Source organism: Zingiber officinale, chromosome 6B (assembly GCF_018446385.1).
Source record: "Zingiber officinale cultivar Zhangliang chromosome 6B, Zo_v1.1, whole genome shotgun sequence".
NCBI classification, from domain to species: domain Eukaryota; kingdom Viridiplantae; phylum Streptophyta; class Magnoliopsida; order Zingiberales; family Zingiberaceae; genus Zingiber; species Zingiber officinale.
In genome coordinates, this window is record NC_055996.1 from 6,927,016 (window position 1) to 6,950,503 (window position 23,488).

The following is a 23,488-nucleotide window of genomic DNA, read 5'->3' on the forward strand; positions in this document are numbered from 1 at the left end:
CACCACCCTCCTTCTCTTCTCGGTTTCCAAACCGCCGGTTACAAAAGGAGCTCTTAGGATGGGGCACCTTCTCTTCTTCTTCCTCTTCTCCAAGCCGCCGCCCACCAAGGAGTAGAAGAGGGGGATGCTGGCCTTAGCAAGGAGGGGGCCGCCAGCCCTAGCAAGGAGAGGGGCCGCCGGCTCTTAGCAAGGGAGAAGGGGAGGGGTGCCGACCCTAAGCAAAGAGGAGGGGAGGGGCGCCGACCCGGTGAGGAGGAAAGGGAGGGGCGCTGACCACAAGGAGGAGAAGAGAGAAAAAAAATTAGGTTTTAGGAGGCACCACCTACTTCTTTTTATAGGCTTGCCGTCGGTTACAAAGAAAGGAAAATAACAGAATTCTGTTAAGAAAAAAAATCTCCCTTTCTATAACCAAGTTAAACCCAACCAAGTTAAGCCAAACGAAGTTATGGATGGGTGGATGCGAGACTTTATATAGAGGCTACAACAGGGACCTAGAGGAGGAATTGATTTAGGCCTCCTAATGGGCTTGGGCTTCCTGTGTTCGGCTCGAACACCCAACCCAAGTCCATCAATAATAACTCATACCACTAAAGGGTTATTATTGAACTACCACACCAATCCCATATTACAATATGTGCTCCTTCTTATCATGAGTGTGTTAAACTCCCTGTGTTTAAGATATCGTATGTTTGTTAATTAATTGCGTTACTAACAACTCAATTAATTAACATTTAATTCCAAAAGTAGTACCACTCAACTTTATTATCATGCCGGACTAAGTCCAACTGCAGGGTTTACATGATAATCCTTATGAGCTCCTCAAGGGGACATCATCAACCTAAATAATTAGGACACAGATTCCTTCTATAATCAATAACACACCATATAAATAGTACTATTTCCCAACTCATCGGGTCTATTGATTTAACAAATAAATCTCACTCATTGATAAGTTAAAGAAATAAATACTAAGTATACATGCTTGTTATTATATAGGGATTAAGAGGACGCACATCCATAATAATAGATGTTCTGTTCTTTTATGTAGTTAGTACAAATCGAACAACCTCAAACGGTCCTGCTCAATACACACATAGTGTACTAGTGTAATTTTATAGTCAAAACAGACTAATACCAAATTACACTACAACCGTTCCAATGGTTTGTCCCAATCCATTTTGGTTGTGAGCTACTATTTATAATTTATAAGGAACTGATAACATGATCTTTTGTGTGACACCACACACCATGTTATCTATAATATAAATTAAATGAATAACTACATTGACATATATATAAATATAAAATGAAAACATTTGACCAAAGTGATTCTCATTTCAAAATATTTCAAAACAGATGTTTATACAAAAGTTAGACTTATAGTATGCATCCCAACAATTTGTGTCACTGATAGACGGCATGGTTGGCGGCATGGACAAACATAGGATCATACGACAGAAGTTTCCACTGTCATGTCAGAAATATGCTTGGGTCATTGAGGTATGGTGTTAGAAATGCTTTCTTGACACATCTTTTCAAGGGAAACTTTGAGAAGCGTGCACGTCTCGAGGAACATGCACATGCTCTCCCGGAGCCCTATATAAAGGGCCCCAACCTTCAACGGAGGTAGATATACTTTATTGTAGCTACTGTTACTCTGGTTCTCTACTTCCTCGCTTATACATCACCAGAGACTGACTTGAGCGTTGGAGGGTCATCGTCGGGGAACCCCTCCCTGATTCGGCACTAACCCCTCTTTGATTGCAGGTCTCTCTGACTCGGAGTCCACCAACAGTCAAAAGGAGTACCACGTCCAAGCACCTATCGCCTCGACTCTCGGACAGGATCAATAATGATTATGAATTTTACTATTTTTAATATGTTTAAGGTGTTCTTGCATTATAGGATCAAATCCTACAATCATTTTAATTAAACCTAAGAAATTTCCATTGTTATCTTGATAAATTTTCTCATTTGTACCATTAAATGCCAAATTATTTTTTGCAAGAGTTTTAACTATAGTAATAATTCTTATTAATACATTATTCCAATATTCTTTTTCCTTATTTATTTTTTCTTGTAAATTTTGATCAATGGTTTTATTTGTAACCAATCTCATTTCAATATCAAACCAAATATTCATATTTATAATATGTTCACTACTTGTTTCGTGACTTTTAAGTTTGGCACTAAGATTTTTCCAATCTCGACACCCTTCATTTGTTAATTGAATTGTAATTGATTTTTGACTAAATAATTTACAACAAAAATAAAATACTTTATCTAATTTTTTTTGAATATATTAACCATTTTCTATCGTGTTTTTCTCCATTTGGCAATTTTCCAAGGTAATGAATTATAGAAAAATGTTTAGAATTTGGAAAAGAAATATTGATTTCTCTAATTGAACCTTTTTCAACTAATAAATTTATTAAATTGGTATTTATATTTTCCATTGTGCTAGATCATATATATTTTGAATAATAGTTTCATTAATATTATTTAAAAAATTATCTTCATGATCTATTAAGTTTTTTTTTCTGAATTATAATTATTATTTTTTATTAATATTAATATTTGATGAATTATCATTAGAAAGCTTTTGATAGATTTCTTTTTGTCCTAAAGTCAATTAATTTTTCATTTAAATTTTCAATTGTATTATTTTTTGAATTTTGATTTTGATTATTAATAATAAATCTATCAAGTGCACCTTTTTTAGATTGGATAAATTATTCTATTTTTCTTTTTTCATACGTTTCATATATCCATAATTATATTTTTGTACAGACATATTTATATTAAAATAATAATAACAAAGAAAATATAAGTCCCTACTATTTTATCAAAATAAAATTACTTAGAATTAAATTAACAATAAAACCTGATTTACGCAATATAATTTTAATTTGATGATATTTCCAACTTTGACTATTACTTGCACAAATATAATAATAAAATAAAAAATATTAAATTTAATTTGCATTGATCAATTTAAATAGTATATACTAAACTGCATTTAACAAGTATATAATAAATCAAATTATTGCAGTTAAAAAGTATTAAAAATCTATGAATCATATTTTATGATTTTTTTAATTGCATAAATGGTTTGTAAATTGTAATGTTAGTAATTTCCTTGCATCGAAAGATAAAATATGGAGAAAAAAATTTCATTAAATTGCTTTTGATAATGATCTATTTTCCAATGATATTTAGATTCATTCCATCTATAATTTATTATTTATACAAGACAATAAAAAATATTTCGATAAAGAAGAAAAGATCAGAAAAAATATTACTGGATGATTGAGGAAGGCAAAAAAACGTCTTCTAAGATTGAGAGAATCATCGACGAGGCGACGAGGGAGAAAAAAAATACAAAGAATGAAATTTGAGAGAATCAGTGAAAATATGAGAAGAAGAATGGGAAGAAAAGAAAATGAAATTCGGATGTGGAAGGCTGATAGCTTTAGATAGATAAGTATATGGATATAATAATTATAATTAATATATCATTAATTAAAGTTTCATTGGAATTGATAAATGATTCCATTGGAATTGATAACTGAGTTTGACGCGTGAAAATCAAAGAGGCACATTTGAAATTGAACGATTTTTTCATTTGTGCAGAATAAAATTTTAATTATTAAGTATATTTATTTTTTTTAATACTAATGGGCCCCAATTTATTGGGGTCCTAAGCATAGGCCTTAAAGGCCTATGCCTTAAGTCGGGTCTGTGTAAATTTCGTTACAAGTAATTTGCTAAATATCAATTTTGACTTTTTAGCTTTTAATTAACTTATTAAGTTCACATTAATTAATCTTAATCATTTGAACTTTCAATTAGCTAGTGTGATTTATTACACCAATAATAATAATCAAATCGTATCCCACTAGTTAAGATAGATTATATGAATCCTTTTACGTCTTCTACTATATTATCATCTATATTTAAATCAATTTTATCTTATTTTATTATTACTAACTAAATCTTTTAATCTTCTTCTTCCTTGTTTGATGTGCGTGTTAGTCATAATTCCACATCACCTAACTGAAATATTTATTGGTTGTATAAGCACATGCTCATACCATCTTAAACATGTCTGTCGAAATTTTGACTTAATAGATGCAACTCCGACTTTCTCTCTAATGTTGTCATTTCTTATTCTTCCCATCATCATATGTCTACACATCCACCTTAATATTCTCATTTTTGCAACTCGTATCTTTTGTTCATGTGGTCGAGTCATAGTTCAACATTCAGCTTCATACAATATATCAAGTCTAACTGTGATTTTGTAGAACGTTCATTTAAATTTTAGAGGTACTTTACGGTCACATAAAACACCTAACGTTCTACTTCATTTCAACCATCTTGTTTGTATTCTATATATAACTCATCTCTCAATCCCTCCATCATTTTATAAAAATGTTCCTAAATATTTAAACCTCTTGGTTCCGGTAACTCGTCATCTCCTATCTTAACAATTGTTCATTACACTTAATATTACTAAACTTAAATTTCATATATTCTATTTTTATTCTATTAACCCTAAAATATTTCTCTTCTATTGTTTCCCGCTAAGATTCTAGTTTAGCATTTACTCCTTCACGTGTTTCAGCTACTAAAATAATATCATCTGCAAATAACATGCACCATGGTACTATGTTTTAAATGTGTGCAGTGAGTTCATCTATAATTAGTGTAAAAAGATAGAGATTTAGAGCTGATCCATGATATAATTCTATCTTTATTGGAAATGCTTCAGTTACTCTACTGGAAGTCTTTACTCTAGTTATTACATCTTCGTACATATCCTTAATTAGTTTAATATATGTTACGCTAACCCTTTTTTTTTCTAGAATTCTTCTTATAATTTCTCTTGGGTCTTTATCATAAGTTTTTTCTAAGTCAATGAATATATCATGCGTAGATCTTGTTTTTGCCCCTGATATTTTTCAATTAGTTATCTAAGAAGATGTATAACTTCTATCGTAGTTAACCTTCTATGCATGAATCCAAATTGATATTCGGTTACCGTGGTCTCCTTCCTTAATTTTCTATTACTTTTTCTTAAAGTTTCATGGTATGACTCATTAGTTTAATACCCCTATAGTTTACACAATTTTGTACATCTTCTTTGTTTTTATATAAGGGAACTAGAGTACTTACCTTCAATTGATCAGCTATTTTTAAAATTTTTAATATTATGTTAAATAATTTTGTAAGTCATTCAATACCTTGTTTCCCTAAACACTTCCATATCTCTATTAGAATATCATCTGGTCCAACGACTTTTCCATTATGCATCCTATTTAAAGATTGTTCTACTTCTTAAGTTTAAATTATGTGATAAAAATTTAAATTTCTATACTCATTTGATCTACTTAAATTACCTAGGTTAAGTTGGTTATCTAAATCTTCATTAAAAAGTTGACAAAAATACCTCTTCCACCATTCTTTTATTTCTCCACTGTTTATTAGTACCCTATTATATTCATCTTTAATATATTTTGTTTGGATAAGATCTCTTATATTTCTCTCTCTCTCACTTTAGTTATTCTATAAGTGTATTTTTCTGCTTTTTTTGTATTCGATTTTTTATATAATCGTTCAAAAGTTTTATTCTTTGCTTCAATCACTATTTTCTTAGCATCTTTATTGGAAATTGTGCATTTTTAAAAGTTTTCTCATTCTTACAGATATATATAATTCCTTAAAAGCTGTTAGTTTTTCTCCACTTTCTTTTGTACTTTATTATTTTACCACCGAGATTCTTTACTTAGTGGTGTTGTCCTTCCTTTGACTCACCGAATATACTCTTGGTTACTATTTTCAACTTTGATATTGTTTTATCCCATGTTGTATTAGAGTCACCATATATTTCACCTAATGTTTATACTCCTACTTTCTCCTTAAATATATTTTTGCTTCTCATCCTTTAACTTCCACCACTTATTTCTATGAGTCGTATATTTTTTCTTTTTATTGATACTATGCTTCAGACGTATATCTAACACTTAACTTATGTTGGGTTGTTAAGCTTTCTCTAGGGATGACCTTGTAATCTTTGCAAATCTTTCTATTATTTTTCTAACTATTAGAAATTCGATTTACAATTTATTATTCTCACTTTTGAACACGACTAAGTATTGTTCTCTTTTCTTAAAAAACGTATTAGCTAATATAAGGTCATATGCTATCGCAAAATCTAATATAGTTTTCTTTTCTTCATTTCTCGTTCCAAACCATAACCCCCATATATCCTCTCATATTACTCATTTTTGACTTTGACATGCCTATTTAGATTATATCCAATTAAAATCATTTCATTTGGTGGAATGTTTTGTAATACTTCATCTAAGTCGTTCGAAAACCTTAATTTAGTAGCTTTATCTAATCCTACTTTGCAGTGCATATATGCTAATTATGTTCAGAGTTTTTTTGCCACTATTATATTAAGGGCAAACTATTTCTACAACTTCATCCTTTAATGAACTATTTATAACAATACTCACTACATTTCTTGCTTTATTTTTTTTTTCTGTGTTATAATTTAAAACCTGAGTTTTTATCATCTTTGCCTTCTCACGTACCTTTTTTTATCTCTTATACATACAAAATACTAATTTTTATCATAATTATCGTATCTACTACCTCCATTTATTTATCAATGAATGTTCCTGTTGGTACCCCAAGGTAGTTTTGATGTGATCAAATAAATTAGGTTAGGTCATATTGTGTTTAACTAGTGTCTAAGTATACAAGAGCTTAGGAGCATAGAATGTCGAGTACGAGACGTAGCTGTCTGAGGAACGAAAAGCTATGGAAGAGTACGCTGGTGGACAAGAAGGAAGCACGCGACGATTCAGAGGGATGAGAAGCCGGAGCGAAAGTTTGCTCGAGAAGCCCGGAAGTTGGGTTCAGGTGAACTCTATTCCGAATGGCCTAAATCACTCAAGCGAGCGGAAGACCCAGACCGAGGCGAGCGAAATTGGAGCGGAAGGCCCAAACTGGAAAAAATCAACTTGGTTAACTTTCCTGGTCCGGGCGCTTGGACTGGCAGACTCCGGGCGCCCGGAATCCTTTCGGGCACCTGGACCAGGACTTTATCCGAATCGAGGTCAAACACGATCCGTTGCGGAGGGGATACAATTTTATCCCCCTCCAGGCGCCTGGAATGCTTCCAGGCACCCCGAGCAGGGCTATATAAGCAGCCCTGCTCCCAGAAGCTAATAACAACAAGAAATTTCTAAGCAACAATTGTACGCACTTCCTTTTCTGTTTAGATTCGTCTTTCTGTGTGTTCATTGCTGTAAAGATGTTTCTCCGTCTGAATGAGAAATTAGTGCGACTTCATTTGCCTTGGATTAACAATCTCCTTGTTTGTAGCCAAGTAAACTTAGGTGCCTCTGTCTCTTAGTCTTTTTAGTGTTTCTTATATGCAAGTGCTATTTTAATTGAGTTATTTGTTTGAGAAAGGTTTTCATTTGCTTGATTTGTGCAGGGGCTATTCACCCCCTCTAGTCGGTCGCCAAATGTCCTAACAATTCATATATTCCATGTTCTAAATCTTAGACTATTAGTTTTCCTATTATATTTATTTTTATCCAACCTACAGTGTGAGAAATCTTGCCTATTTAACACTACACTCAAATTCTCATAAAGATGTAGCAGTCCTTGCTGATACGTTACAGTCAAACCCTGCAACACGAACTCTTGCATATTTAGCATTACACTCAAGTTCTGAAGATGTAGCGATCCTTGCCGAGATGTTATAGTCGAGCCCTGCAACACATTTCTTTCGGGGAATAACCTAGCATTAAGACAATAGTTTAATGAATTCATTCATTAAACATTTGTCATAGTTTTAACATTGATTGACAACCTAACGTAATCTTCCTCCTTTATCCGGACTTAGGGCCGACCATGATTAGTTTATGGATGAATTTTATTATGATTTATAGGCATATTACTATAGGCTATATGTTTTTTTTTATAATTTAAATATCTAGCTCTTCGAACTGACCCAGCGCCCCCGTCAACCCGTCTCTATGCCAACACGGAGGAGGTAAATCAAGGATGACTACTAGTCATTAGTACAAATGATCAAGACATGGGGGAGGTTATGCTCGATCACATCGAATTTTGATCCTAAGACCTCATATAACAACATCCCATATCTTAACTATAGAAATTTATCTAAACGATCAATATTCTTAGACTCGTTTTACTGGAGAAAATTTTTTCTGAAGTGTGCCAACCTTAGATCTATCCGTTTGAGGGCATAACATTACAGTATGGTCCCGGGATAATATATTTAACAGATGATTATCGAATTAAACATAGAACCATCTACAAATCCGCTACTTTATTATCAGTTGGCTGGAGGTTACAGCTTTACTACTGCTGCAGCAGGATACGATTACGAAACGAATAAAGTAGTTTCATTGGCAGGCCAAAGCCGATTGAAGCACGAAATAAACGGCTCTCTGTCCTTGAGGGTTTTAGGTTTATGCTTTTCTACCAAAAAGCGAGTGAGGGAGAGAGCGAGAGAGGGGGTGGGCTTTGGCGATCTCTGTCGATTCTCTTCGCTGCTACTCCTCCGACGGGCGGAATCGATGAAATGCTCAAAGAGACCCGGAGATCCTTCGGAGGAGGAAGGGCTGTCGGCGCCGCCTAAGAAGCAGCGGTTGGAGTGCCAAGAATTTGAGCCCAGAAGGTAGCTTCATCTTAGATCTTCTCATTTTCTGTTTTTTTTTAAAAAAAAATCTTCTTTCTTAGTTTCTTGTTCTAAATTTCTTCCAAGAAGAAGCAAGGAAAAATATTCCTTTATTTATTTATTTATTTTTTTGTTTTCATTTGGGCGTGGCGTATGTTTTGTATTCATTCTCCGAAGAAGTGCGGGGTTTGATTTCTCGAATTTGGTTGATTCTGTATCAGTTACCAACTTGCGGTGTACGAAGTGGCGCTGCAGCGGAACACGATCGCAGTGCTGGACACGGGATCGGGGAAGACCATGATCGCTGTCATGTTAATACAACACTTTGGCAAAAAAATAAAGAACGGAGGAGACCGGCGGCCCATTGTCTTTCTTGCCCCAACTGTACACCTTGTCATGCAGGTACTGCTTCATTGTTTTGCATACTGAACAATTTTACATTGTGGAAACAGTCTGATCTTTGTGGATTTTTGGTTAATTTTACTTTTTTTTTGTATAAGGAGCTTGTTTTTTGTGTACTCATTTACAGCAATACGAAGAAATAGAGACTCACACTGATCTTGACGTACAATACTACTGTGGAGCTAGAGGAGTTGATGAGTGGAACATTGATTGTTGGCAGAAGGAAGTTTCCACTTACCAAGTAAACCTTATTTCTCTCATCATGCATTTATGAGGAACTTGGCTGCTTTTTCATACTTCTTTCCTTTCCTCCCCGAATTTCATGCCTTTTATACTTGTCCTTTGACTTGTCTTATTGCAATAAGTTCCAAAAATTCAAGCTTAGGATGTAGGCGGCATTATCTATTTAAAACTTTCGTTGATTTTGATCATTTGCTATCATCACTACTTGGACTTTTTTTTATCAAGCTTCAAAATTCATTAGAACTTTTTTGTGTTACCATGTCATATATGGTCCCTATAAAGTTGGTTTATCATTAGCACAGGTTTCTAGTTTCTGCACAAGTGACATGAAAAATGCAGGAGATTGCAAAATTATCTATCATTTAGTTTGGTTAATTTGTGCCCCCTCTAAAATATTTTGAGTATGATTATTAATTGACCTGCAGAGAAGATTTTGCTTTTCTATTAGTATTTTCTCTTATTTTGTATTTTTTTTATGTGTCTTTTATCCTACACTTGCTTTTCATGAGAAGAAAATGGTTAAAGTTTGTTTGGATCAATATACCTTTGTGTTTTAAATGGTTTTTATAACCAACAAACTCAAGACATATGAGCCTAATGTATTACTTTATTTTGCACCACTTTCTATTAGGATGTTCAACACTCATTATTGTAAATGCATTCATGTCAATAAAATTGCTATTCCTTTGGGTGTTTCATACACTTTAGTTGTATTTCGCTGGCATATTTTCCACTTGGCTAGGTTTTGCTTTGGTTCTTGCTTTTCAGCAATTCATGAAATAACAGAGTGATGTGATTTTCAGGTAATGGTCATGACCCCACAGGTCTTATTAGATGCCCTGAGGAAAGCTTTTCTGACTTTTGATATTGTGTGCCTAATCATAATTGACGAGTGTCATCATGCATGGGGGAACCATCCTTACAGTAGGCTAATGAAGGTATTGCTAAATAATAATAAAAAGAGAGGAAAATGATTAGATATTTAAATTTCAAATTTCAAGCGGCTCGATGCAGGACTTTTGGGCATTTCATATTGTAATTACTTCTGGCTCTTGATACAGGAATTTTATCACAAGTCTGTAGTTAAACCACATATTTTTGGGATGACTGCATCACCAGTTATCAGAAAAGGTTGGTCTGTTTGCACTCAAGAGGGAATTTTGTCTTTGATTAGTTATTTTTATATGGTTTCTGTGGTATTTTCTTTCCATATTAGACTGGCATGTAATAGATTAATTCCACAAGCTATATTTGGATAGTGCATCTCTTTGCTTAAGATTAATGCAATATTTTCATTGTAATGTTTCAAATAGAAATCGCTTCTAATGGTTGGATACTGCTTTGAATCTGCTAATGATATTTGTGTTAATGCCAGGTGTAGCATCAGCTGCAGATTGTGAAGACCAATTATCGGAGCTGGAACTCACTCTTGATTCTAAGGTCAAAATGTTCAGAATTTAGTCCTTTTCTTTCTTTTAATATCTTAAGATGTTTTTATGCATCAATTAGGCCAGTTGTATTCTCACTACTATATCATTCTTTACAGATTTATACAGTGGCAGATAGAAGTGAGATGGAACTGTTTGTTCCTTCAGCTATACAAGTGACTAGATACTTCGACTCCAAGCTCTTTGTCCATGATGATGTGAAAGCAGAGCTTGGGCTATTGTTGAATAAGGTATGGCACACATTCATCTCCTTTATTTTTATGTGTATTGTGCCTATTTTACATTTTTTTATATTAAACTTTGCTTATCAAGATAGTTATATATTCCTTTTATGTTTATTCAGTATGATGCCTCAGTTGCTCAGTTGCAGAACTCAACAGTATGCAAGTTCAAGGACACTGATGACATTATTGAAGCTTCAAAAAAGAATCTCTCTAGTTACTGTGCCAAAATTTGCCATTGCTTGGATGAGCTTGGTCTGATCTGTGCTATTGAGGTAACCTAGTTACATCTTCACTATTGCACATGCATCTTTTTACTTCTATGGATTTAACATGGATCATGCCTTCTTTTAGTCTTTTTAGTGATCTATTTTTTTTAATTGATTTAATTGCGATAGGCGACTAAGCTCTGTAGAGATGCTCTAGATTCTCCAAATTCTACTGAGAGATGCAACTCTGTCACAGAGAATGTAGCTCATTGCAAATCTTTTCTCGAGGAAGTTATACAGAACCTTCAAGTAATATTTTCAGAAGGTAATATCAGACTTGTACTTTCTTATATCAACATATTCTGAAACCACTGTGATCTTTACTTTCAATTGAACATTAGTTTATTTGGTTGTTAATAAAGATTCTGCTGTTTGGTGTTTCCTTAACTTTTAACAGTGCATTAGTTTAATGTAGAAAAGAGATGAAAAGTTTATAATGACCAATTTTCCTATTGGTTTTAATGTCACAATTTCACTTAGCTAGTACCCTATTGCTGAATTTTTTTGACTAATCCTTGTATGTGCTTGTGCATTTTAGACATTTTCTTATCCTTTCAGATTGTCTGATTTATCTTCCCATGTAACCTCAATTTCTTCAGTGACTCCAAGAATCTACTTTAGTGTTGCTTTTTTCAGTATATTAATTCATTTTGGCTGGTATTCACTTTTCAAAATATTAAATATCTAAATATATGACATGTCATCCAATTTGGAACCTTTTGCAGTGAAGTAGACCCCTAGAGTCTGCTATCATGCGCCATACTGGGGCCGCTATCATGGATATACTATTACTGTTTAGCTCATGCTTGTGGTGTACGCATGTCAGCAGCCAATATTGTTCCAAGCCTTTTTTACCTATTGATATCTGTTAAACCTATTACTTCAAAAGAAGGAAAACTAAAGATAGTTATTCTTAATTGGTGAATTGTCAGTCCAAATTAAATTCCTAGAAAAATTGTATACACAACTGAATAAAAAAAAGGTAACCGGTGCATGAAACTACTACTAATGCATGTCTCGGGGAACAGTTGGACCACATTGGATCTATTGTATGGATTGACATCTCCATCTGGGGGTGGGGGTGCGATGCCCCTCCTGAGATTCTAAAAATTCCGAGAGTAGTGGCTATGATTGCCGGGGATAGGGCTGTTCGCGGCGGCTGCTCGGAGGCCGGAATTGGTGGCGACGACGGTCGTGCACTTGGTGCAGTGGTGATAATGAGCGCGTGAGTATGAGACAAGCATGACGGGATGGTGGTGGAGATGCACGGGTGAGGCTACAACTTTTAATTAAAAACATAGTTCTTAATCATCTAAACTTAGGGTTATGATTTAATCAACTCATTTAAATAGGATATCCTAAACATGCTTTCCTAAATCCTAACCGATTTATCCCATTAAAGTATTTAAAATTTTATTTTAAATTCTGAAAAATTCCAATAAAATTCTATGTATTCTTATATATTTATTTCTTTACATATTGTTAATTATTTTAATATTTTCTTTCGTGATAAATTAAATTATGTCTTAAATTTATTAATTTGATCTCTCTTCTCCTATATATATATGTGCCCCCGCGCGCGCATGTGTGTTTAAAATGTTGTATATTACATTCTCCTCTACTAATAAAAATTTGGTACACAAATTTCTTTCTTAAGGTGTAACACTAGGGTATCATCTGAAACACACGTTGAACTAAGCACAAACTTCTGTATTAAAAATATGGAAGTTGTTATATGCTTTTGCTAAACTAAAGGGTAACACTAGACAGTATGTTACTATGCTAATCCATTATAGTATCTTGAAAAGTTCCAAAATTTCTATACTTTAAGTGAATAGTTGGGGTATTGAGCTCATATGTCATCTTCTTACTCCCAAGTGGTTCCTTATCAGTATGGTGTTGTCGTCTGACCTTTACAAGTCAGACTGACGTTCTTTGTGATCCAAGAATCTCCTTGCAGTTTGTATTTTATTGAAGTGGGACTAATATGCCCTTTACAAATGAGCACCAACTTGATAACTTTATTTTTGACACACGAAGTAAGCTTCCTAAAATGATGGTTTAATTGAAGAAATATCGTATGTATTCTGTGGTGTATTTACTTTTGAAGTTAGTATTGCTATTACCCATTGCAACTATAGTTAGTGTTTTTAGCAATGAAAATAATCAAAACCTCACTTTGTAATTGGTTGGGAGATGATACAGTAAATGATTGTTTGGTACCATATATTGAGCAAGATATGTTTGATACATTTGATAATGAAGCTATTATTTGGTATTTTCAAAACCTGAAATCTCAGAAAGTGTTATTTAAAAAACATATGAAATAATATATGACTTTTATTATAGATTTTGTTGTATTCATTTTTTTTAAATTTATTGAATTCGCTCCCTCTTGTTGAAAATCCTAGCTACGCCACTATTGTACGCGGTTTTACCTTGCATACATAACCATTTAAGATACCTCTGTATTCTTGCTAAAGCTGCTTCCTAGCTTTCTTATGGTGTGCTTCATAAGTATGTGATAATATTTCAACTGTAGTGAAGTAACATTGAGGGTCCTTTTGACTTTTGAGAGTTTATCAAATATTAAAGCTGTCAATCCATTGATGGAAATTGATTACTTCTTCAGCTTATCAATTTTTTATGATAGGCTTTGCATTTTTCCAAAACAATATTCTGCAGCCTTGGTGATGCAATTGGATAATGGTTATCAATAAAGAAATCTCAATGATCAAAACTAAATCTTAAGTGATTTGATGGAAGTGTTTTCTTGGTTATTTCAATATGAATTATTACAGATTCAATGCTTCTCTTCAAGACTGAAAGTGAATCATTAGAAGCTGTACAAAAAGGCTACATCTCTCCAAAGCTATACGAATTACTACAAATCTTTGAGTCATTTAGGTACTTGAAGAAGTTTTTATTCCTCTAATCTTCTTGTAAAACCTTCACTTCAGCTTACTAATTTATTCTGCAGGATCAATCAAGTTCCCTGCCTAATTTTTGTTGAAAGGATTATCACTGCTAAAGTAATGGAAAAATTTATGAAGAAAATTGGTTATTTGTCACATTTTACTGTGTCTTATTTGGCTGGTGGTGGTTCCTCAATTGATGCACTAACTCCAAAAATGCAAAAGGAGACTTTAAACTTGTTTCGTTCTGGAAAGGTATCTAAACTGCAAATAATGACCTTTCTTGAAAATCTTTATGACTATTCTTGGATCTATAAAGAAACAAGTCCAATCTTTTTTGTAGATACAATTGTTATTTACTACTGATGTGGCCGAAGAGGGTATCCATGTACCTGATTGTTCATCTGTAATCCGTTTTGATTTACCAAGAACAGTGCGTAGTTATGTTCAGTCTTGTGGTCGAGCTCGACAAGCTGATTCACATTATTTTATCATGCTTGAACGGTACTGCTTCTTTGAACAATGAATATTGTATTGTGCGAATCCTGTTCATTATAGTCTCTAGAAAGTTTATATTTGAACTCCATTACTGTGATTTTTGATCCTTTGCCTTTGCCTTTTGTACTCAGAATATTTCTTAGATTTTCTTCGTTGTGGATTCAGAGTGATTCCCCAACAATGTTGGTTATGTGGTTGTTGGGAAGGATTTGCTGATCTGGAGCAGCCATAGAGATTTCATGGAAAATGGAACAGCAGAATACCAAATGGGCATAAATCAGCACCCCTGTCTATTTTTTTTTATTTGCTTAAACACACCCTTACACATTAATAAACTGTACTGACTCCATCACTCTCATGACTCATGATGGTTCAGTGCTTGTTAGTTACTTCTACCCACCACCAATAGCCAAGATACATGACCCATATCTCTACTAAGTCCGAACAGAACGCACATGCATAGTACCATCTACATGAATGCGATTAAGAATTTAAGACCATAACATTATCATGCTACACACATTTATTTTTCAATTTTACTTTCTGATATACTAAAATCAGTAATTTTAAGTGTTTAACAAACTTTTGATATTTGTTCTCCAGCGGCAACATGCAGCAGAGAGATATGTTATTTGATATCATCAGGAGCAATCACTCCATGATTGATACTTCGATAAGAAGGGAGCAAGAACCCTTTGTTCCCAAAGTGCAGAATAAAGAAGAAGTATATGCTTATTATGTTGATTCAACTGGAGCAAGCGTTACTGCTGACTCTAGTGTCAATCTCATAAACTTGTATTGTCAAAGTCTTCCAAGAGACAAGTATGACTTTCTCATAACCAGCCATATTTATTCTGTTATTGCTTATTTTACATAGTTCTGAATTCATGGCAATCCTCTTAATTGCTGCCTATTCTTGATAATTTATCCAGGTATTACACTCCCAAACCAACGTTCACATTCAATTTCTACGGTGGGTGCCATGAATGCACATTAACTTTGCCTCTGGCTGCTGCAATTCAGACAGTTGTTGGTCCAGTGAATCAAAAGTCACATGTAGCAAAAAAGCTTGCATGCCTGGAGGCTTGCAAAAAGTTGCATCAATTGGGAGCACTTGATGATCATCTTCTTCCTTGTGTTGAAGAGAACTTGGATGGTGTGAGCACTGATATAATTGAAGAATCAGCTGAAGGTGCAGGTATGTGCTATGCAGTTCACATTGCTTTGTTTAGTTATGTACGTATGCTGTCACTGAACCTGCTAGTTTCATATAATTATATTGCTTTGTGTAAATGTTAAAAAGTTCAATTTTAATGGTGATTTCTTTATGCCCAAGAAATCGTTGAATTTTTATGTGATAGTTTCAGCTTGGTGAATCTTTTACTACCAACTTAAGTTATTTAATTGTATATAAATAATACCTCCAAAGTTTAAAGAGAAGTTTTACAAAACAACGATTATACCTACTATGTTATATGAAGTTGAATGTTGAGCTATGAAGCTAACATACGAGTAAAATATGAGAGCGTAGAGATGAAGATGTTAAGGTGGATGTATGGACATATGAAGGTGGACATTATAAGAAACAAAAATATTAGAGAAAAAGTTGAGGTTGTGCCTATTGAGGAAAAATTCCAAGAGACACATTTAAAATGGTATGGACACACACTTAGGCCTCCAATAAATGTCCCAGTTAGGCGATGCGAGACCATGATATATACACACATTAATAGAGGAAGAGGGAGACCAAAGAAGATTAGCAACGATAAAATGATTAACATTTATTTGAATATAAATGAGGATATATTAGGAATTTAGCCTAATGGTGTATGGAGATTCATATAGCCGTCCTCCCACCTAGTGGGGATAAAAACTTTGGTTGTTGGTGTTGTCTATCTTAGAGAATACTTATCCAAAATTATTTTTTATAATCTTACCATATATTGAAAAGACAACATAATGATTTTCCAGTTCTCATTAGCATTTGTGCAACTGTAAGTCTATTATCCAAAGAAGTACTAATTTTGTGGTCAAGAATAATTCTAAAAATATAGAGCATAAATAACTAATTATTGTAATGGAAATGAAATTGCTTATTGCCATTTCGTTTACACCAATAAACAGATCACATAGCCATTGAAATGAATGAAGAATGTCTTGGTTTCAATATCCAGCCTCACTTAGACCGCCAGTTCTGGCATATATAGGAATGATGAATTACAAACATGAATGTTATAAAATTTATATCGATGAATGCATATTTAACGTAGCTAGAGCAACCATAAATGGAGGTAAACATAGTTTATCTCTGTGTAAATTATATTGATGTTTATGGGAAGTTCTCAGGTGAGGCATATGGTATATTGAGAGTTGAAATCCATACGTTGTTGGCATAAGTAATTTGTGTTATGTATGTTGATATATTATTTCATAATTTAGATGTTTTGTTTATGAAATTGTACTCGATTCATTTATTCTTCATGAATTTCATACTGCATATAGTCAATAACTATAAATCAACATCATCAATAATTTTCTTATCAAATTTTGTGAAGTAACGTGTTGTCATTTCTCTAAAGGAACAACAAAAAGAAAAGAATTGCATGGAACAACTGTAGTCACTGCTATGTCAGGAAGATGGGCTCTCCAAAATGCTGGAATTACTCTGCAGGGTTATAAGTTTATCTTTCTGTGCAACCAGCCCGGACAGAATTATTCCCCCTTTGTCCTATTAATTGATGCTAGTTTAGATCAAGATGTTGCCTGTATGGAAATGGATCTGTATTTACGTAACAAAATGGTTAAAGCCTATATTTCTCCATGTGGACTTGTTTCATTGGACAAGGAGCAGGTGTGTCTGACAGAAATTCTGTTCATTTTTTTTTTATCAAGCAATTCTCATCTCTTTTTTTTTTTGATAGAAATGTAAGATAATATACACTTTAAGGGCGCTTATACAAATTCACTCACTTCACAATCTCCATATGATATAATATGATGGTTTTTTCTAATATTCTCTTTTTCTACCAGGTAGTGCAAGGAAAACTTTTCCAGGAATTCTTTTTCAATGGTTTGTTTGGGAAATTATTTACAAGATCTTCGCCTGGTGCCCGAAGAGAATTCTTACTCAAAGATGGTAGATCATTGTGGAATACATCAAATATGTATATGCTTTTACCGCTAGAACCTTCTGCTGATAAGCATGATGCAATAAGCATTAATTGGAATGCGATAAGTGCAACTGCTTCAATTGTAAACTTCATGAGAGATATTTACTCATCCGGAGCAAACATTCCAGTTGTCAATTATAGGTGTGGTTGCTCTGAGACAATGTTCTCTATGCAAAACGTGATCCACCTAGCTAATGAATGTGCAGATCCTCAGAACTTAAAAAATGTGGTAGTCTTGGCAATTCATACAGGAAGAATTTATTCTGTTTTGAAGGTGGTGGTTGGTTCATCTGCTGATAGTGCATTTGAAGGGTTATCTGAGAAATCATCAGAATTTCGTACCTACTCGGAATACTTTAATAAGAAGTAGGTGATTTATTGCTTGATGTTCATTGTTTCCCATATATTTTTCATGACCTTGTTGGCTATAAGGAATTTTTGGTCAATAGGTACGGAATTGTGCTTCAATATTCATGCCAGCCTTTATTATTGTTGAAGAACAGCCACAATCCCCACAATCTTTTAGCTTCAAAGTCAACTGAAGGTTTGTTCTTCTCATTATAATTGTGTATGAGTGCTAGAGGCAACCCTCTTTTGAGTTTCTAATATCTATGGACCATTTAGATTCTAATTCATTGTTGTAGTGCCATTTGTTGGACTAAGCTTGTGAGGATGGAGTTTTACAACTCCTTGTGACTTCTTTCTCTTTATTAATTTTCATAATGCTCAACAAGAGGAAGATGTTTGTCTTTGTTTATATTTCTTCAGTGTAGGAACTAGGAAACCTTGCATGTCTTTAATTTACAGTATTGTCACTGTACTAACTATTCCATATTGTTCTATTTTGTTATCAATACTGATGCACTACTTATTTCTTTGAAGATATATTAGTTCATCACAAACTAGTTGCTTTTCCCTACACTAATCTCTCTCTCTTTTTACCTGTTCTCTTCAAAAATGTCTGTACGAGAATGTAACTATTGTGGTTGTAGAGGTTTCAGATTCACATGAGTATGTCTGCTGATGCTTTATTCTCAGCTGGCCCTAAATATTATGAATAGATGAGAGTCGAGGCATGTGGTTTTTGTATTATTATTATTATTTTTATTACAAATCATCCTATTCATATAATTAATGGCTGCATATTTTTTTGACTTAGGAGCTTTTTTTTTGTTATTTAGTTAATATTTCTCTCCTGTTCCACAAGCTAAGAAGATTGGTTCAGCTTATGGTATCTACAAGCCTTTTCAATTGTGTTGTCTAATTAGGTTATAATCAATTTTGGTTGAATTAAGTAATCTGTTTTCCAATGTCATGTAACCAGATTATTTGTTATTACCTGTATGTGTATAGATGATTGTGATTCAACAAGATTTAGTGGCATAAAGATGACTATAAGTAAACCACAAAATCATGTCCACATGCCCCCAGAGCTTCTAGTTCGAGTTGATGTACCATTGGAGGTTCTGAAGTCCTTCTATTTGCTACCTTCTTTGATGTACCGAATAGAATCCTTGATGCTAGCCTGCCAACTAAGGAAGGAAATTGCTTACTCTCCTAATGATTCTGTATCAAGCATCCTGGTAAGGTATTAATTGATATTCATAACTCATACAATATTTCAATAGTTCTGGACACTTTCAGGGATCCCTGAAAAATGTCATTGCAATGATCTTGCATAGATTTTGGAAGCAATTACAACACAGCGATGCTGCGAAGATTTCTCACTAGAGCGATTGGAACTATTAGGGGACTCTGTTTTGAAATATGCAGTGAGTTGTCATCTGTTTCTGAAATTTCTAGAGAAACATGAGGGGCAACTTTCCTCACACAGGATAAAAATAATCAGGAATTCTACTCTGCATAGCTTAGGCACTAGTCGTGGCATACAGGTAGAGATGTCTTTCTTAGTCTTATGACTCTCTTTTTAGCCCTTGAACAATTTTCTTTGCATTATGGCTTTCTTGTTCTTGTTTGCTATAATACTCATCCATCATTATATTTGCTATGCTAGTCTAGTCGATAACTTCTGTGAAGTTTTTTTTTACACTTCCTTTTAATTGATCACTCATCGGCACTTGGTCACCCATCAATCTTAATTGCACATAAACGAATAATATCACTTTGAGCTTGTTATATATGCTGAAATTGAGTAGTACAAATTTCCAAATGCATTGCAGCTTTCTTATGTGATTTTATAATTTTTCACTCGACAGGGATACATTAGGGATGCTGCATTTGATCCTCGCCGATGGGTTGCCCCTGGGCAGCTTTCTTTGCATCCTGTTCCTTGTACATGTGGAGTGGATGATCATGATGTGCCAAATAAAATGATGTATACAGATAATGATAAGTCTAAGGTGATAGGAAAGGCATGTGATAAGGGGCACAGGTGGATTTGTTCAAAAACGATATCAGATTGCGTTGAGGGTCTAATTGGTGCATATTATGTTTGTGGTGGATTACCAGCTGCTTTTGTAGTTTTGAAGTGGCTAGGAATTGAAACTGAAATTGATCCTCAAATGGTTGAGGAAGCTCTAAGGAGTGCATCAGTGTGGACACACCACCCAAAAATTGACGACCTATATACTTTGGAATCTAAGATTGGATATGAATTTTCCAATAAAGGTCTTCTTCTTGAAGCTGTTACTCATGCATCTCAGCAAGAATTGGAAGCCTGCTTTTGCTATCAGGTAATTTATTCTTTTCTCTTGCAAATATTTTACTCTATTTTTGAACATTTCATCAACCCATTCTTTTTTGAATTGCTTCAATATTTCAGAGACTTGAATTTTTGGGTGACTCCGTTTTAGACGTACTCATTACATGGCATCTCTTTCAATGCTATAGAGATATTGATCCTGGAGAGCTAACTGATTTACGGTCAGCATCAGTGAATAACGAAAATTTTGCTCAAGTAGCCATCAAGCATAAGCTTCACCAACATCTCCAGCACAATTCTGGATTTCTGTTAGAGCAAATTACAGAATATGCCAACAGACTCGAGGATTCATCCACTAAAACACACATGCTTTTGTTGAATGGTTCATCTAAGTCACCTAAGGTTTGCTTTTAGGTTGCTTAACTTTTTTAAACAAAAGATTATATATTCTTCATGGATAAATTTTTAGTATTTTGTTGTGTTTTTGTCGTAGGTCCTTGGAGATATAGTTGAAAGTATTGCTGGTGCCATATTAATAGATACAAAGCTTGATCTGAGTAGAGTATGGGAAATTTTCCAACCGTTACTCTCTCCTATTGTAACTCCAAATAACCTTGAGTTGCCGCCTTTACGAGAACTTACTGAACTTTGTAGCCATCATGGTTACTTTTTGTACACAACAATCACAACTGAAGGTGACACGGTGGTTGCTATTCTCAAGGTCCAGCTCAAGGATGTCCTCTTGGTGAGGAGAGGTTGCGAGAAGACAAAAAAACTTGCTAAAGGACAAGCAGCATTTTTGCTCTTGAAGGACCTGGAAGTATGCTCCTTTCTTCATAGCTTTTGCTTCTTAAGCTCTGTCTACTGTTTTCTTCCATATTGCTTTTGACAAAGAAAAAAAAAAAGATTTTAAGGAAGAAAAGTTTTCTTAACAAATGACAGGAAAGAGGACTTTTACACTCCAGATATCCCTCCAAACGGAAGCAAGCTGAAGAGAACATTATAAACCAGAGCGAATATGTGGAAAAGGAGGCCTCTAATTTTACCATGCCAGAGGTGATTTCTACACCGTCAAAACATAAAGAAGTGATTGAATCCCAAGATAGTTGTTATCCAGATTCAATTAAATCAGGTATTACCAAACTTAATTTCTTCATTCGTTGTGAGGTTACCCTACCTTCCGAGCATTATCATTCCATTAGTGATTGTTGGAGTTTAACAATTTTTGTTCTTTACAGTGGGTGTTCTGACGGTTAAAATGACGAAGGGAGGGCCTCGGATGGTCCTCTATGAACTTTGCAAAAAATGCAAGTGGCCGATGCCTACCTTTGATTCAAAAGAGTGGAAGCCAAGGTTAGCTCGAAATTTCTACTAATAATGAATTGATGATTATATGTTGATGTATGAAAAGCATAATTGGACCGAACATTGGTTTGCACATGCTATAGCCAATTATAATGGCCATCTGTTTAGAAATAATTTATCAGAATGATTAATATTCTATCTCAAAAAATTTTATCCCTACATCTTTTATGCTGCAGTGAGTTGGATACATGTGCTCAGAGCAAAAGCCATCAAATCTTTGTGTCAAGCATAACACTGCACATACCGAATGTGAACGTTTTTGAACTCACAGGAGAACGGCGTGCTGATAAGAAAAGTTCACAAGACTCTGCTGCATTGGCAGCACTGTACGAGCTCGAGAAAGATGGTTGGTGTAGTATTGTGCTAGAATAAAGAGCCATATGATGGGAAGTATGTGTTCTAAGTTCCAAGTATCATTGTTTATGACAGTAGTCTCGTCTGTAGACCAACCCACAGAAGAAGGGTCGGTGTGAATTTTGATGCAGAAATCATTCTTGTTTATAGATATGTATTTTAGGTTGTTAGATTAAAGTAGGAGGTTAGGGCCCTCAGTAGGCCAGTTAGTTTATGATGCAATTTGCCACTTTCACAATGTAAGTTTGTGTGGCCTCTTTGTTAAATTTATGATATACTGCATTTTGATCTAATAGTCACTTTGCACTTATGAGCTATTACTGAAATATTTTGGTCAAGGAAGGAACAAAAGGATTCCATGTTCTCATATGCTACCAGGAATTAGTATTTATTTTGCGGGATTGCGGGTGAGGATAAATAAAAACAGGCGAAATAATAGAAATAAGGAGGTGAGAACTTTTAGATAATATTATTTCAAATAGGATCTTACAAGCTTTTGCAATTTTCCTAAGTAAAGCTCAAAGTGCGCTTGAATGCTTTGCAAGGGTAGTGAGCATCCTTATTTATAGAGAAGATGCCAGGTGCACAAGGGGTCTCATCGTCACATCTTGTCTGGATAAGAATGCATCATATGCCTCTTTACAGCTAAGGGCATCTTACTTTAGATACCTTACAACACACATATGCCTCTTTACAGATTACGGGCATCTTACTTTAGATATTTTGCAACACACAGATGTCTCTTTATAGATCACGAGCATCTTACTTTAGGTAGTAGGGTCCAACACTTCTGCGAATGTTACACTTGGAAGAAATTCATTCTGTTAACAACGTCTTGAAGCATATAGGAGGTTTGTGCCAGTTGTTCATCAATTTGTTTGGTGACAGGGTACCAGTCATATCACCGATTATCTTTGGAACATAGTTGTTGGCATTCCTATTTTTTCAGGGAGTGGAGTAAACGGAGCTGTTGGAGGGTGTTAGTGGCTTGGATAGCTGCTCTTTGTTGTAGATTGTGCAGGTTTTGTCGTATCTGTTCGTCTCTTTTGAATGTGATTGGATAGACACGTAGCTTGTTGAGTTGTTGTTGATATTGCTCAGCGAAGTGGATAGGGCTTGGAGGGCCATCATCAGGTGGGCTTGGGCCTCTGGGTTGGCCCGTTCTTCTAGCTCCTGTAGGGTTGGTGCTACCAGTCCCAGTCGGCCCATTTCC

At 34.4% G+C, this 23,488-nt stretch overlaps 1 protein-coding gene across 1 annotated transcript; it reads left to right on the forward strand.

The window, feature by feature from the left end:
• Positions 1-8,369: 8,369 nt before the first annotated feature.
• Positions 8,370-22,592, forward strand: LOC121991828 (endoribonuclease Dicer homolog 3a-like). Its single transcript, XM_042545883.1, has 25 exons — positions 8,370-8,728; positions 8,950-9,130; positions 9,258-9,371; positions 10,177-10,311; positions 10,435-10,504; positions 10,749-10,813; positions 10,920-11,051; positions 11,165-11,317; positions 11,441-11,576; positions 14,113-14,218; positions 14,292-14,481; positions 14,570-14,730; positions 15,328-15,546; positions 15,657-15,922; positions 17,304-17,575; positions 17,755-18,260; positions 18,344-18,438; positions 19,248-19,477; positions 19,577-19,786; positions 20,111-20,587; positions 20,677-20,958; positions 21,050-21,376; positions 21,499-21,688; positions 21,795-21,909; positions 22,098-22,592. Exons 1-25 carry the CDS (start codon positions 8,628-8,630, stop codon positions 22,291-22,293), a joined length of 4,929 nt encoding a protein of 1,642 aa, XP_042401817.1. The 5' UTR covers positions 8,370-8,627; the 3' UTR covers positions 22,294-22,592.
• The last annotated feature ends 896 nt before the right edge of the window (positions 22,593-23,488 follow it).